Source organism: Talpa europaea, assembly GCF_964194135.1.
Source record: "Talpa europaea genome assembly, chromosome: 7".
Taxonomy (NCBI): Eukaryota; Metazoa; Chordata; class Mammalia; order Eulipotyphla; family Talpidae; genus Talpa; species Talpa europaea.
The window spans coordinates 124,519,603-124,534,436 of record NC_140074.1 but is presented as its reverse complement, the minus strand read 5'-3'; the positions used below and the strand labels follow the sequence as shown (position 1 = coordinate 124,534,436).

Here is a 14,834-nt window from a genome sequence, read left to right as displayed (position 1 = left end):
ATGGTTCTTGCCACACTTTGCTGACATTCATTTTTACAACCCACTGTCCTGTACCAACATATCATCTGTACAGACACATAATAGGACTTCTAGTGTTGGTTCACCTTAAGTTCCATAAGAGCCTGTCTTTTTTTAAATTTATTTATTATTTTTTTAATTTTACATATTTTTACACATATACACAATGGAATATTACTCAACAATCAAAAAGATAAAGTCATGCAATTTGCAGCAACATGGATGGAGCTGGAAGGGATCATGTTCAGCAAAATAAGCCAGAAAGAAAAAGAAAAATACCATATGGACTCACTCATAGCAGGAATTTAGAAAACCTAAATAAGGGAACCAGGAAAAAGACTAATTATGATAAAGTAAAAATCAAAATCAACATAAGAGCCTCTCTTAATGGGAAAGAACAAATGAATTTCTTATGGGGTACTATCTTAACAGCCAACCACAACTGGGCAAAATCATTAGAGAAGCAGAAAGGGAAACAGCAGTCAATAAATATATGACAGATCTGGTTTTTATTATAAAAGATTTGTAACTGTAAAATTAAATAAACAAAATCCTTTCTTCATATTAAATAGTGCATTTTTCAACCAAGTTTGTTAAGAACAGGTTACAGAAAAATAAAAACCCTTGGAAAGCTTATGTTGTAATTTCATGGCTTATTAGTGAAATAAAACCAATAGTTCCTAGGAGGAAAAGAGATGTTTTCACAGTTATATATATTTACATTAAATACTATTGTATGTGTTTCTTTATATTTATTATGAATATTTGTTATTCAGAGAGCAATGAAATGAAATTTTAATTAATTTTAATACCCAATGGACAAAAAAAAATTAAAGACCAGTAATAAATGTTTCTAACAATATGCTCTATTTTCACAGATGAATTGATTTTTGCTCATGGGGTGGTAAAAGCGTAACCAATTCAAGCAACCAGTACTCTATCCAATTCTCCATAACTAATAAATAAATAAATACCTGTTGACAAAAATCAAATGCATGATCTAAATATAGTCAAAAGATACTTCACTAAGGAAGACATACAGATGGCAAATAAGCACGTGAAAAGATGCTCCTTAGCCATTAGGGAAATGCAAATTAAAGCTATAATGAGACACACACACACACACACACACACACACCCCCTGATCAAAAGAGATAAATAGAAATAGTGACACCACCAAATGCTGGTGGGGATGGGGAGAAACTGGATTACTTACACACTGCTGGTACAAAATGTAAAATGGTATAGCTACTCCGGAAATGTTTTCTTTAAAAAGTGAACATGCAACTAAGATATGGCCAGAAGTTGAACTCCAGGACATTTACCCCAAAGAAATGAAAATTTATGTTCACACAAAACCCCATACATTTCCCACATGACCAGCAAGTCCACTCCTTAATAAATTTCCCACCCCAAAACTGAAAACAAGTATTTAAATAATAATGTGCATAGCAGCAGAGTTACAATAACAGCTAAAAGACGAAAACGACCAAAGTGTCCAGCAAAGGATGAGTAGGTAACATGTGGCACCTACAGTCATGGGTTCCGTAATGATATCTAGTCAACAAGGGGCCCGTACATGATGGTGGTGGTCCCTATCTGTAAATGAGGTGTGCTGTATGCTGTACTGTAACACTCATGTAAGTGCACTCTGCGACGTTCACACAATGACAAAATCCCCTGGCAGCACAATTCTCAGAAGGGGCCCTCACTGTTAAGCAAGGCGTAATTATACACAAGAACAGTCATCCAGAGGAATGAAGTTCCGATACATGCTACAAGGGGACAAACCTTGCAGATGTGCTCTGTGAAATAAACTAGACAACGCAGTACAAAGCTTACCTATGTGAACTACGTAGAAGACACAGTGATAGAGGCAGGAAGTAGAATGGAAACCATCAGCGCTGGTGGGAAGGGGAAGTGGAGGGTTATAATGTAATAGGTAGAGAGTTTGCATTTAGGATGATGAAAAACATTGGGAATTATATAATGATGACTGCACAACACTGACTGTAACTAATGTCACCCAATTGTACAACCAAAAATGGTTAAAATGTGAAATTTATGTTACATCTATTTTACCATAATAAAAACTTGAAAAAAATCAGCCCATGGCCTGGGATGCCAGGCACCTAAACAGAGATCAGTGAACAGTCAACAGCCCAGAATCCCATGGAAAAGAATTCCTACCTGAGATGAACTTATAGACAGCCTCAGAAAAACAAGGAGAATGACCCACCACAAACATGTCCTGAAATATAATGGAAGCACCAGAGGGCCAAGCATTTAAAGCAGTATAGCAATGCAAGAATGGCACCTCCAGCTCAGGTGCTAGTCGAGGGGAAGCTCTGCTTGGAGACACAGGTGTCCTCTCGTCACAGCAGCAGTGGACCGCACAGCATGTCGGGCAGTTCCACAAAATGAAGCAGCAGCAATGTTCTTGCCTCATTAGTACCATGGTTTCCTTGTTCTCTGTCCTCAACATGTCTGGCCTGTTTGTCTAACTATATGACCGTGTATTTATAGCTAATTTTCATGCCTTCTAAGTCAAATTCCTACTGAAGTCAATTATTGAATTTCTCAGACTTGGTTATCCTCATTTATTTTTCCATTGAACTTTGAAGTTATATTACCCAAATGAACATGAATCTGCTGTTTTCCTGACTGGAACTGCAATAAATTGTGAGCAAATCCAGAAAAATGATTGTTCTTTCATTTGTCTAAGTCTTCTATACTTCAGTAAGGTTTCTTGTCAAACCTACTCCTGAGAAGTTGAAGGCAGTGATTGTATGATTTTTTTTTTCTCATTTACATTTCCAAACAGTAAATACTGATGGAGATAAAAGTGCCAGCCACTTAGCCAGTTATTATTATTCCTAGTAGATATATACTGGATTCCCTAGAGTTTTTAACCCATTAAAAAATATATATAACAGGCCTCCCCGGTGGCGCAGCGGTTGGGTGCTGGGTTGCGAGGCTGCCCGCAGCCTCTGCAGCGCCGGTTTGATCCTCGGCTGCTCCCCGGCCACCGGAGGAGGGTCCCGCATGGCGCGCAGACCCCTCCTGCCGCCCGCTGCTCCCCTCAGCAGTGTCCTTCGGTCCTTCTGCCTGCTCTGCTCCCCGCTCTGGCTCTGGTGAATTCTCTCACCCTCCCGCGCTTCTGACTGTGCCCAGTGCTTGTAGAAATAAATAAAAATAAATCTTTAAAAAATATATATATATATGACAGTCTTTTCTTTTCCAAAATTTGCAGACCACTCATTTAATTTTCTTCTCTTTATTAAATACTAGAATCTTCCAAACAATTTTGAAAAAAAAAAAAAAGCACTATTATGTTTTAGTAGAAATGGCTGCTACTTTCTTTGTTTAGAATCATGTTTAGCTGTTATTGATTTAGTGAATAATCTTTATTTAAATTATCCTTTTTCTATTTTAATGTTTTTAATGCTCAGTTTTATAAACTACTTTTACAGAATACATGGTACAATATGATTTTTAAATTTTTTCTCTTAAAATTTTCTGTTGATCTTAACATCTGATCTGAAACATCTTAGCATTCCCAGAACAAATTCTACTTGTTGTATGGCACATTATCAGCAATTATTTATATTTAACTACAAATTAAACTTAATTTGCTCACTTTTCATTCTGCAACTCCTACCTCCTCACATATATTCTTTATTTTACTGGCATCCCAAAGCTGTGTTACACTTGGGGTACTATACTTTTTGATTTCTTGAATAACTGAAATTGGTGGTATTTTTGCCCGATACTTGAATGATGGTTGGATGCCATTACTTGTATCAAAGAAGCATATCTAAACGTCTACTAATTATTTGTATGGTTTTAAACAATGAAATTAAGGAAAATATAGAGAGAAATTTAACATTAAGAAAGCACAGTATGGGCCTCCCTGGTGCTGCAAGGGGTTAAGACGCAACCTATTAAGCTAGCTGCAGCCACTGCAGCACAAGTTCAATCCCAGGCCAGGGAGCTACCCACATGGCACAGCAGACCTCTCCTGCCTCACCCACTGCTCCCCTCAGCAGTGTATTTCAGTCAATCCGCTTGTTCTGATCCCCACTCTGTCTCTGGTGAATCCTCTCACCCCCCCCCACAACTCTGGCCTGTACCCCAATTCTTGTATGTATAAATAAATAAATCTTTAAAAAAAAAAGTATAGTAACACCTATAGCCTCTCAATCCTCATAATTCACAGCTATCTTTTTACAAAACTTAGGCATACCTCCTCCCAACAAATGTATCAGAAACAGTTTTCACATCATACATCTGAAATTTAGTTACAAAATTCAAAGCTGATGCTCACATGTCCATAGGGGGAAAACTTTACCTAAGGAATTCAATTATTATTACTTGATATAAAATCTATTTCTGTGAAATATTTATCTAATGGCCCACACAAGAAGTTTAGATCAACTATTCAAAAGACAAATTAAAACAGGCAATTTCCCCTTATTACAAGTGGTTTATAAATGAAATACTAAGTCAGTTTCCTAAAACAAAACAAATAATTATGCCTATGGGAAAAGTTAATTCTATTCATCTTAAAAATAAGCCGTGTGCCAAAACAAATATAAAGAATAAAGTATATAGCCAACTATTCATTAACAATTAAAAAAAAAACTAATGATGAAAGCTATAATGATGTCATTTCATAAATACTTTTTTCTAATTTAAAATTTATCCTTGTGGGCCTCCCTGGTGGCTCAAGGGGTTAAGCACCACACTATGAAGCAATCCGCAGCCTCTGCAGCACAAGTTTGATCCCCCGCCGGCCAGAGAGAAACCCACATGACGAAGCAGACCTCTCCTGTCTTGCCCACTGCTCCCCTCAGCAGTGTATTGCAGTCAATCTGCCTGTTCTGCTCCTCGCTTTGTCTCTGGTGAATCCTCTCATCCCCCACATCTCTGGCCTGTACCCCAGCTCTTGTATGCATAAATAAATCTTAAATAAAAATTAAATTAAATTAATCGTTGCTTTGGAATTTATGCTCTGGAGTCTGCAGTATGTATGGGAAAAAAAAAAAACAGCACATTGCTTCTCTAGAATAGGGTTCTCTCCATACAAAATATAAATCACTGTTTTTATAACTATAACTTATAACCACTCTAAATTATAAACATTTTATATGAAAAACCACCGAGAAGAATAAGTACTGAATAAGACCCTGAAAGATTATTATCAACATAATTAAATACCTAGAAAATCTAAGGAATTAGCTTTAATACTCCAGTAGAACCCTGGCATGTATGGATTTAATAATATGATCTCTACTAAAGCAGCTACAGAAGGGGTTGATTTCTTTCACTATATTCCTCTCATTCTTTTCTATACTTAAACCATTTAGGAGAGTGGGGTAGTTATACCCTGCCTTACACAAAAGGGAAAAACATGGAAAAGAAATTTGCTTCTTTCCTTTATTAACATTATAAGTTTTCTCTCACCTAAAAGTATTCTCTCACCTAAAAGTAAAGAGTCCTGATTAATAAAAGCCAGCCAGGTCCAATAAATGGCACAAATCCACTAGAAAAACAAACAACCTGAGGGCCTCCCCTGGTGGCTCAGTGGTTGAGCACTGGGCTGTGAAGATGCCCGCAGCCTCTGCGGCACCGGTTTGATCCCTGGCTGCTGGCGAGGGTCCCACACGGCGCGCAGACCTCTCCTGCCGCGCCTGCTGCTCCCCTCAGCAGTGTATTTCATCAATCTGTCTGTTATGCTCCCCACTCTGGCTCTGGTGAATTCTCTCACCCTCCTGTGCTTCTGACTGTACCCAGTGCTTGTATAAAACAAACAAAAAAAACAAACAAAAAAATACCTGAATAATACCTAGTAAATAATGATTAGGAATTACTATATTCTAAAGAAAGAGAGCAGAGGAAATCTGCTATTCATACAAGAACTGAGTGTGGCTACCATGTCTGGACTTTGCAGATATGTTCATTTAGCGTTACTTAGAATTGACCTAGTGATGTTTTCTGCCAAACTCAATCAGTGTTTGGGAGACACAATAACTGAGTGTAAGGTAGTTCCCTAGATTGAAATCTGAAACAGAATGAGGAGATTAAAGGAAAATTGATGAAATTCAAATAAAAACCTGGGGTTTAGTTAATACTAATGTACCAATATTGGTTTCTTAGGCTTGACAAATGCGTGGTGGTAAATAAGATGTAACAAGGGGAAAATTGGGTGGACAGAGAGGAATTCTCTATGTCATCTACTCATATAAATTAACCCAATATGGAAAGCTTATTTAAAAAATAACTACGCTGGGTTGCGAAGCTCCCGCAGCCTCTGCAGTGCCTGTTCAATCCCCAGCTGCTCCCCAGCCACTGAAGGAGAGTCCCACATGGCACGCAGACCTTTCCTGCCACCCGCTGCTCCCCTCAGCAGTGTGCTTCGGTCCTTCTGCCTGCTCTGCTCCCCGCTCTGGGTCTGGTGAATTCTCTCACCCTCCCGCGCTTCTGACTGCACCCAGTGCTTGTATAAATAAATAAAAATAAATCTTTAAAAATAAATAAATAATTAAAAATAAAAAATAACTAGACACAGGAGAAAAATAAGGTAAGTAGAAACCAAAATAAACAGGCATATTTAATTTTTTTTAAATCCACAAGTGCTTTATTTATTTTTTTTAAATAATAAATTTTATTTTTATATTCCCCCATACAATTGCAAACGCCCCATTCTGACCCCAATCCCTCCCCTCCCGCCCCCCACCCCCCAAAAAATGTCTCTGGTTCATAGTTTTTTGTTGATTTTGATTTTCACTTTCTTATATTCATTTTCCTGGTCCCTTATTTAAGTTTTCTAGATTCCTGCTATGAGTGAGACCATCCGGTATTTTTCTTTTTCTGTTTGGCTTATTTCACTGAGCATGATCCCTTCCAGCGCCATCCATGTTGCTGCAAATTGCATGTGTTTATCTTTTTTGAATGCTGAGTAATATTCCATGGTGTATATGTACCACATCTTCTTGATCCAGTCATCTATTTTTGGGCATTTGGGCTGTTTCCAAAGCTTAGCTATTGTAAATAGTGCTGCTATAAACATAGGGGTGCAGGTGCTCTTTGGAATTGATGTTTCTGTGTCCTTTGGGTAAATACCTAGGAGTGGAATTGCTGGATCATATGGAAGCTCTATGTTTAGTAGGTCCAGAAATCTCCACACAGCTCTCCATAGTGGTTGGACCAGTTTGCACTCCCACCAACAGTGCAGAAGAGTTCCTTTTTCTCCACACCCTCGCCAACATTTGTTGCTAGTTTTTTTAATATGTGCCATTCTCACTGGTGTGAGATGGTATCTCATGGTAGTTTTGATTTGCATTTCCCTGATTACAAGTGATGTTGAACATTTTTTCATATGTCTGTTGGCCATTTGCATTTCCTCTTCAGAGAAGTTTCTTTTTAGCTCTTCTGCCCATTTTTTGACTGGATTATTTTCTTTGTTGTTGCTGAGTCTCATCAGCTCTTTGCAGATTTTTGTGATCAGTCCTTTATCATTAGTGTTGGGTGCAAAAATGTTCTCCCAGTTGGTGGGGTTTCTCTTTGTTTTTGTTATTGTCTCTTTTGCTGTGCAGAAGCTCTTTAATTTGATGTAGTCCCAGCTGTTTATCTTTGCCTTCACTATCACTGCTTTGGGTGATGTGTCTGTAAAGATGTCTTTGATGTGCAAATCACGTAGTGTTTCGCCTATATTTCCTTCTATGTATTTTATGGTTTCAGGTCTTATGTCTAGTTCTTTAATCCATTTTGAGTTGATTTTTGTGTATGGTGTGAGGTAGTGGTCAAGCTTCATTCTTTTGCATGTAGCGACCCAGTTTTCCCAGCACCATTTATTGAAGAAACTTTCTTTGCTCCAATGCATAGTCTTTGCTCCTTTGTCAAAGATTAGTTGACCATAAATCTGTGGGTTTATTTCTGGATTTTCTATTCGATTCCATTGGTCTGTATGTCTGTTCTTGTTCCAATACCATGCAGTTTTGATGATTATGGCTTTGCAGTATAGTTTGAAGTCTGGGAGTGTGATGCCTCCATTCCCTTCTTTTTTTTTTTCAGTAGAGCTTTGGCTATTCGGGGTTTTTGGTGATTCCATATGAATTTCATCAATAATTGTTCTATTTCTTTGAAGAATGACATTGAAATTTTGATTGGAATAGCATTGAATCTGTATATTGCTTTTGGTAGGATGGCCATTTTAATAATGTTTATTCTTCCAATCCATGAGCAGGGGATGTCTTTCCATTTCTTTGTGTCTTCTTCTATTTCTTTTAACAGTAGTTTTATAGTTTTCTTTGTATAGGTCCTTTACCTCTTTTGTTAGATTTATTCCCAAATATTTGATTTTTTTTTGTTTCGATAATAAAAGGGATGTTTTTTTTTATTTCTTCTTCTTCAGATTTATTGTTTGTGTATAGGAAGGCTACTGACTTTTGCATGTTGATTTTGTATCCTGCCACTTTACTGAATTGATTGATGAGTTGAATTAGTTTTTCTGTGGAGATTTTGGGGTTCTCTATGTATATTATCATATCATCTGCAAATAGTGATAGTATGACTTCTTCTTTTCCTATTTGGATTCCTTGGATGTCTTTCTCTTGTCTTATTGCTCTGGCTAGGACTTCCAGTATTATATTGAAAAGCAGTGGTGAGAGTGGACATCCTTGTCTTGTTCCAGATCTTAATGGAATTGCTTTCAGCTTTTCACCATTGAGAATGATACTGGCTGTTGGCTTGTCATAGATGGCCTTTATGATGCTGAGGTATGTTCCTTGTATCCCAAGAATTTCAAGGGCTTTTATCATGAATGGGTGTTGCACTTTGTCGAAAGCTTTCTCAGCATCTATTGATATTATCATATGGTTTTTATATTTCTTTTTGTTGATGTGCTGGATAACGTTGATTGATTTTCGGATGTTAAACCATCCTTGTGTCCCTGGAATGAATCCAACTTGGTCGTGGTGAATTATCTTATGGATACATTGTTGGATTCTGATAGCTAAAATTTTATTGAGGATTTTTGCATCAGTGTTCATTAGGGAGATTGGCAACAGGCATATTTAAAATTATCAGACAGGGCCTCCCCGGTGGCGCAGCGGCTGAGCGCTGGACTGTGAGGCTGCCTGCAGCCTCTGCAGAGCCAGTTCAATCCCTGGTCGCCAGCGAGGGTCCCACATGGTGCGCAGACCTCTCCTGGCGCGCCTGCTGCTCCCCTCAGCAGTGTATTTCGTCAGTCTGCCTGTTCTGTTCCCTGCTCTGGCTATGGTGAGTTCTCTCGCCCTCGCACGCTTATGACTGTTGGAGGCGGCCACCCAGCGTAGTGAGTAGAAAGGCCTTGACCCGAGTCTTTAAGGCATGTGAAAACACATGCGTCTCGGAGGAAAACCTCTGGGTGATAGGACTTGGTGTTGAGAGCCTGGAAGTGAACTGCGTACATTTCCACAGTTTGAGAACAACAAAATAATGAGCGAACTTCCCAGGCTCTGGCTAGGAGGCAATAAGATCATGTGTGTGAGAACTATCCGCCTGGTACCTACTGTCTGAAGTAAATAGATAATAGTAAGAAAATAGACTAATTATTCATACATGTTATCATTATGTGGTATGCTTTGATGTTACACCTGCTACAATTAAAATAGTATATAATGAGCATTAAGACAATAAAGATTTACTGTATGATGGACATGACAGTCCCCCATATTTGATTTTCTTTACCATCGCGTCCCAGGTTCGGACTCACTAGAAGTCCACACTGACTGTACCCAGTGCTTATATAAATAAATAAATAAATAAATGTTTAAAAATAAATAAATAAATAAAATTATCAGGCAGACATTTAAGATAGATAAGATATAGTTCTAAATGTAGACTTAACTATGCTCATAGAGATAAGACTCAAGATTGAGAACATTGACAAAGAATTAGAAACAGTTAAAAGAACCAAATATATTTACTTGTAGATTATATTTAAATTGAAATGGATTAAATTGGCATCTCTAGGGCAGAAAACCAGACAACCCCTTGATTTGGTCATCAAAATCACTAATGAGTGACAGATGGATATTATGTGCCTCTAGCTATGATACTCCAAAAAGAAAGCAGCATACATTTATGTAATATTCAAAAGTACAACATGAATCTAATCATAAAAGAAGTCAAACAAATCCAAAGTTAGGAGTATTTTAGCTTTTTATAAAAAGAAAACATTTTTATTCTTTAAAACTCAAGAAGGCTAAAAAACTGCTTCAAATTAGATGAGATTAAAAGAAATGACAAGTAATGATAACTTTGTTCTGGCCTGGGTCTTGAAAAGAAACGGAAGAATATTACTAGGTAAACTGACTAAATTTGGAAAATAAATGGTAGATTGAATAAAAGTATTTTATCAGTGTTAAACTGCCTAAAGTTGATAGCTATACTATGGTCATGTAAAAGAATCTCCTTCCCATAATTCTACTCCTAGTTATCTACCCAAAGAATGCAAAAACACTAATTTGAAGATATATATGCACTCCTATGTTCAATGTAGTACTATTTACAACAGCCAAGTTATGGAAACAACCTAATTGCTCAATTGCTCAAGGACAGATGAGTAGATTAGGAAGTTGTGGTATATATACTTAGTAGTATATATACTACTCAACTATTGAAAAAGAAAAAACTCTTGCCATTTTCTGTAACATGGATGGAACTGGAAGATAGTCCACTAAGCAAAGTCAGTCAGAAGGAGAAAACAAACACCAGATGGTTTCACTTATATGTGGAATATAGAGAAACAAACTAAAGGGTCGGACAGAAACAAACCAATTACAAACCTTAGAGGGGTAATCCTAGTAGAATTGAGGCTACCAAGGGAAAGAGGGGAGAGTGGAGAACAGGATGTGGAGGGGGTTCAGTGCACTGTAGTGGAGGACTATAGGTGCCTTGGTGGTAGGTATGGTATGGTATGGTAACACACATCTGAAGAGATGTGATCCTATACCTTGGAATCATATACACCATTACCTCAATAATACACACACACACACACACACACACAAATAAAAATAAATACATGCTGAAAATTTTAGGAGAAAAGGCACACGATGTGTTTAATTTACTCTCAAGTGATTCTAAAAAATGAGTGAGAGAAGGAGAGCAGAACAGGGAGTGAGGGAGACAGAGTATGTGTGTCAGAGTGAATGATAAAGCAAATGTAGTGAAAGTTAATTTGTGAATCTGTGGAAGGGTATGTGGAGTTCTTTGGACTACTGTTAAAATCTTTCAGTAAGCTTAACAAAGCTCTAGAACTGACGTACACCAAAATTAAGAAATGAATGTTGTTTAGAAAAGACTGCATACCAATAAAGAGTGAATTAGTGAAGAGAGATCAAAATACCCAGTTTTATGCATATGAAGACAAAATGATAATGTAAGAGACACAGTTGATATGCACGTGGTTTATCAAATGCATAACTGGAATCCTAGAAAGAAAGGAGAGAAAATGGCAGAAAAATTAAAATTTGAAGTGATAATGGGTAACAGTTTTCCAAAATTGATGAAAGACACCAAGCCAAAAAATCAAGAAACCCTCCAGACACTAATAAATAGAAGATAAACAAAGATACAAAGAGAACCACTTCTAGGCAGAGCCATGTAAATCTAGAAAACTGAAAACAAAGAGGAAAGAAGAAAGATCATCTTTAAAGATGTACTAACTAGACTGACAAGTGCCTTCGCACCAGAAATAATGGCAAGAAGCTAGAAGATAGTATACACTATTTAAAAGTCCTAGAAGAAAATAACTGGCACATAGCATTCTGCTCCCAGAAAAAATATCCTACAAAATAAAGGCAAAATAAAGACATTTCCAAAAGCTAAGTGTATTTTCCACAAAAAGATCCAAATTAAAGGAATTTATAAAGGATGTTTATCAGGCAAAGAAAAAGGTGACCCTAACAGGAAAGTATGGGGTGCAGGAAGGAATGAAAAGTCAAGTGTGTGGGTAAATCTAAATAATAGCACTACATAAAACAACAATAATAATGGCTATGGAGTTTAAAATACAAGGAGGTGAAAAAAAGCTAAGGCTTATGCATTGTACCAGAGGGGACAAAAGTATCCATTAATATGAAATTTGACTGATGAATATTTTCATCTTTAAGTTACCACTGAAAGAATGTAAAGGTCGTTAGGGGGAGATATGGAATGACAGAAAGTGTTCTGACCAAATCAAGACAATAAGAAAGAAGAGTTGAACACAATAAGGTTATATTTAAACACAAACATATCATGGATTTAGTTAATATAAATGAATCAAAGTCCACTAAGAGCAAAAAATTTGTCTGAATAAATTTAAAAAAAAAGAAAATGCAACAAGATGCAATTAATTGTATTAGTCATATAGAAATGTTTAAGTAAAAGAATGGAAAGAATCATACCCTGCAAACACTATTCAAAAGAAAACTGGGAGAGTTATGCTAATATTAGACAAGCTCAACTGTCAAACAAAACGCATTATTAGAAAGAGAGGGACATTTCATTACTGTAAAACAGACAAGTCACCAGAAAGATGGAGAAACTCTGAATTTCAATTCAATTCTTATTTAATTAGATAGCTTCCCAATAAAGCAAAAATTGTCAGGAACTAGAAAGAAAAATAGACAATTCCATAGTCATAGTATGAGCTTTAATTACATCTTTCTCAGGAGATAATTTTAAATATGTAAGGAGGTAAAATATTTGAAGAACAACCTTTACAAAACTGACCTACACCACACCCAATAATTGCAGAATCCACATTATTTTCAGATACATCTAAAACACTCGCCAAAACTAGTATGTTGAGCTGTAAGGCAAGTATCAAAAAAATAAAACACGGGGTAAATTTTCTGATAAAAGAGAATAACAAGTTAAAATTACTAACTCAGTTAATAATAAGATAACCAGGAAATCATTGGATGTTAGGAAATTAACAGGGATACTTTATTGGTCAAGAAGAAATCATAATGGGAATGTGAATGATAAAGAATATACTACTAGGAGCCTCTCTAGTGATGCTAGGGGTTAAGTCTCAGCACAATGAAGCTATCTACAGCCACTGCAGCATGAGTTCCATCCCCAGCCAGGGAGCTGACCCACATGGCGCAGCAGACCTCTCCTGTCTCGCCAGCTGCTCCCCTCAGCAGTGTATTTCAGTAGATTCGCCTGTTCTGCTCCCCATTCTGTCTCTGGTGAATCCTCTCACAAACCACCCCCCTGACCCCTGGCCTGTACCCCAACTCTTGTATGCATAATTAAATAAATCTTTAAAAAAAAGAATATACTAGCAATATAAACTTGAGTGCAAAATTATTAGGAAATTGAAAAAATTACTGAGTATAATAAATATCTACAATCCATTAACAGAAAGCAAATATTTACTACATTTCTCTTCAATATTTCTCTCCACAAAAACCTAAGAATTGCTCCCTTATTCTTAAAAAAAAAAAAATCTGTAAACGTCAATGATTATAAAAATCTTCAATTAATATTTCACTTCTGTGTAAACCACTGGGAAAGTTTCTATTTTTCCAGTCTCATTCCCCAAAGAGAACCCAGGACGAAATAATTTCACATGTTAATTCAAAAAGCAAATTTAGGTCTAGAAGGCAGTACACAGCAACGTTACTCTCTCACATATTAGAAATAAATAATTTTCACTCACACACTTCCTTGTTTCTGATAAATGTTCACTGTATCTATCCCTTTAAAAAAAGGAGTATAGGGCTTCCCCTGGTGACTCAGGTGGTTGAGCGCAGTGCTGTGAAGCTGTCCACAGCCTCTGCAGCACCGGTTCCATCCTGGCCAGCCAGCGAGGGTTCCACATGGCGTGGCAGATCTCTCCTGTCGCGCCCGCTGCTCCCCTCATCAGTATATTTCGTCAGTCTGCCTGTTCTGTTCCCCACTCTGTCTCTGGTGAATCTTCTCACCCTCCCACAAATATGGCCTGTACCCCATTTCTTGTATAAATAAATAAATCTTTTAAAAAAAAGAATATAACAGTTTATGAGAAGTAAACCTTTTTTCTAAATTAAATGACCATTTATAATAAATAAATACAAAATCTGCTATAACACTCAGACCCCTAACAAAACTTCTATTTCTAAGTTATCACACAAAATAAATGTACCACAGTCACTTACCACTTGATCTGTTTTTCCGACTTGACTTCCCTCCAGTAAGAAGCATCTTGAGACTATTCCGAAACATGGTTGTGCTATTCTAGTGCTGACAAAACTGTAAAAGAAAATGTGGAAAAAGATATTAGAAAATTAGATTTTTCTACTCAAAATACTATTAAAAATTTTAATGTACTATAAGGAATTAAGTATGTTTAAATAAGTAGTACAGAAATTTTAACTATACGACAAAAAACATTTGTTCATTTAATTAAAGTAAAATAAGAGAATCAGCTAATCATAAATACAATCTATTCTTCCACTCAAATCTCCATTTCCTGGAATATTTTGTTTCCTACATGATCTACAGACACCCCCCGCCCCCCTATCCAAAGTTTAGCATTCTAGAAACTTACAGCAGCTACATATTTTCCATTGAACAAGCCAGAATTCCATCTCACAAGACTACAGCTTTTTATCTCCCACTCCTATTGAAGGAAAACCATTCCTAGTGTCCTCTCTCACCTTCTCAAGGACTTTTATCCCCAGATCACCTTCCCTTCTCTCCCATGTACCTTCTTTTTTTTCCGTCTCTACTCAATTAGTCCAATTGTAACATAAATGTACTATAGTATGCCCTAACCAAAAATAAATTACTCC

General features: G+C 36.8%; 1 protein-coding gene across 3 annotated transcripts in view; it reads right to left on the bottom strand.

Moving 5' to 3' along the window:
- TANC2 (tetratricopeptide repeat, ankyrin repeat and coiled-coil containing 2) overlaps nt 1-14,265 on the bottom strand; it is a gene marked incomplete at both ends in the record, with an annotated part of 263,116 nt that extends 248,851 nt beyond the window's left edge. For all 3 annotated transcript variants that reach the window (XM_084238894.1, XM_084238895.1, XM_084238896.1), the window contains one exon: nt 14,199-14,265. In XM_084238894.1, coding sequence (XP_084095020.1) covers nt 14,199-14,265 — 67 coding nt within the window. The remainder of the gene's footprint in view (nt 1-14,198) is intronic.
- Between the last annotated feature and the right edge of the window lie 569 nt (nt 14,266-14,834).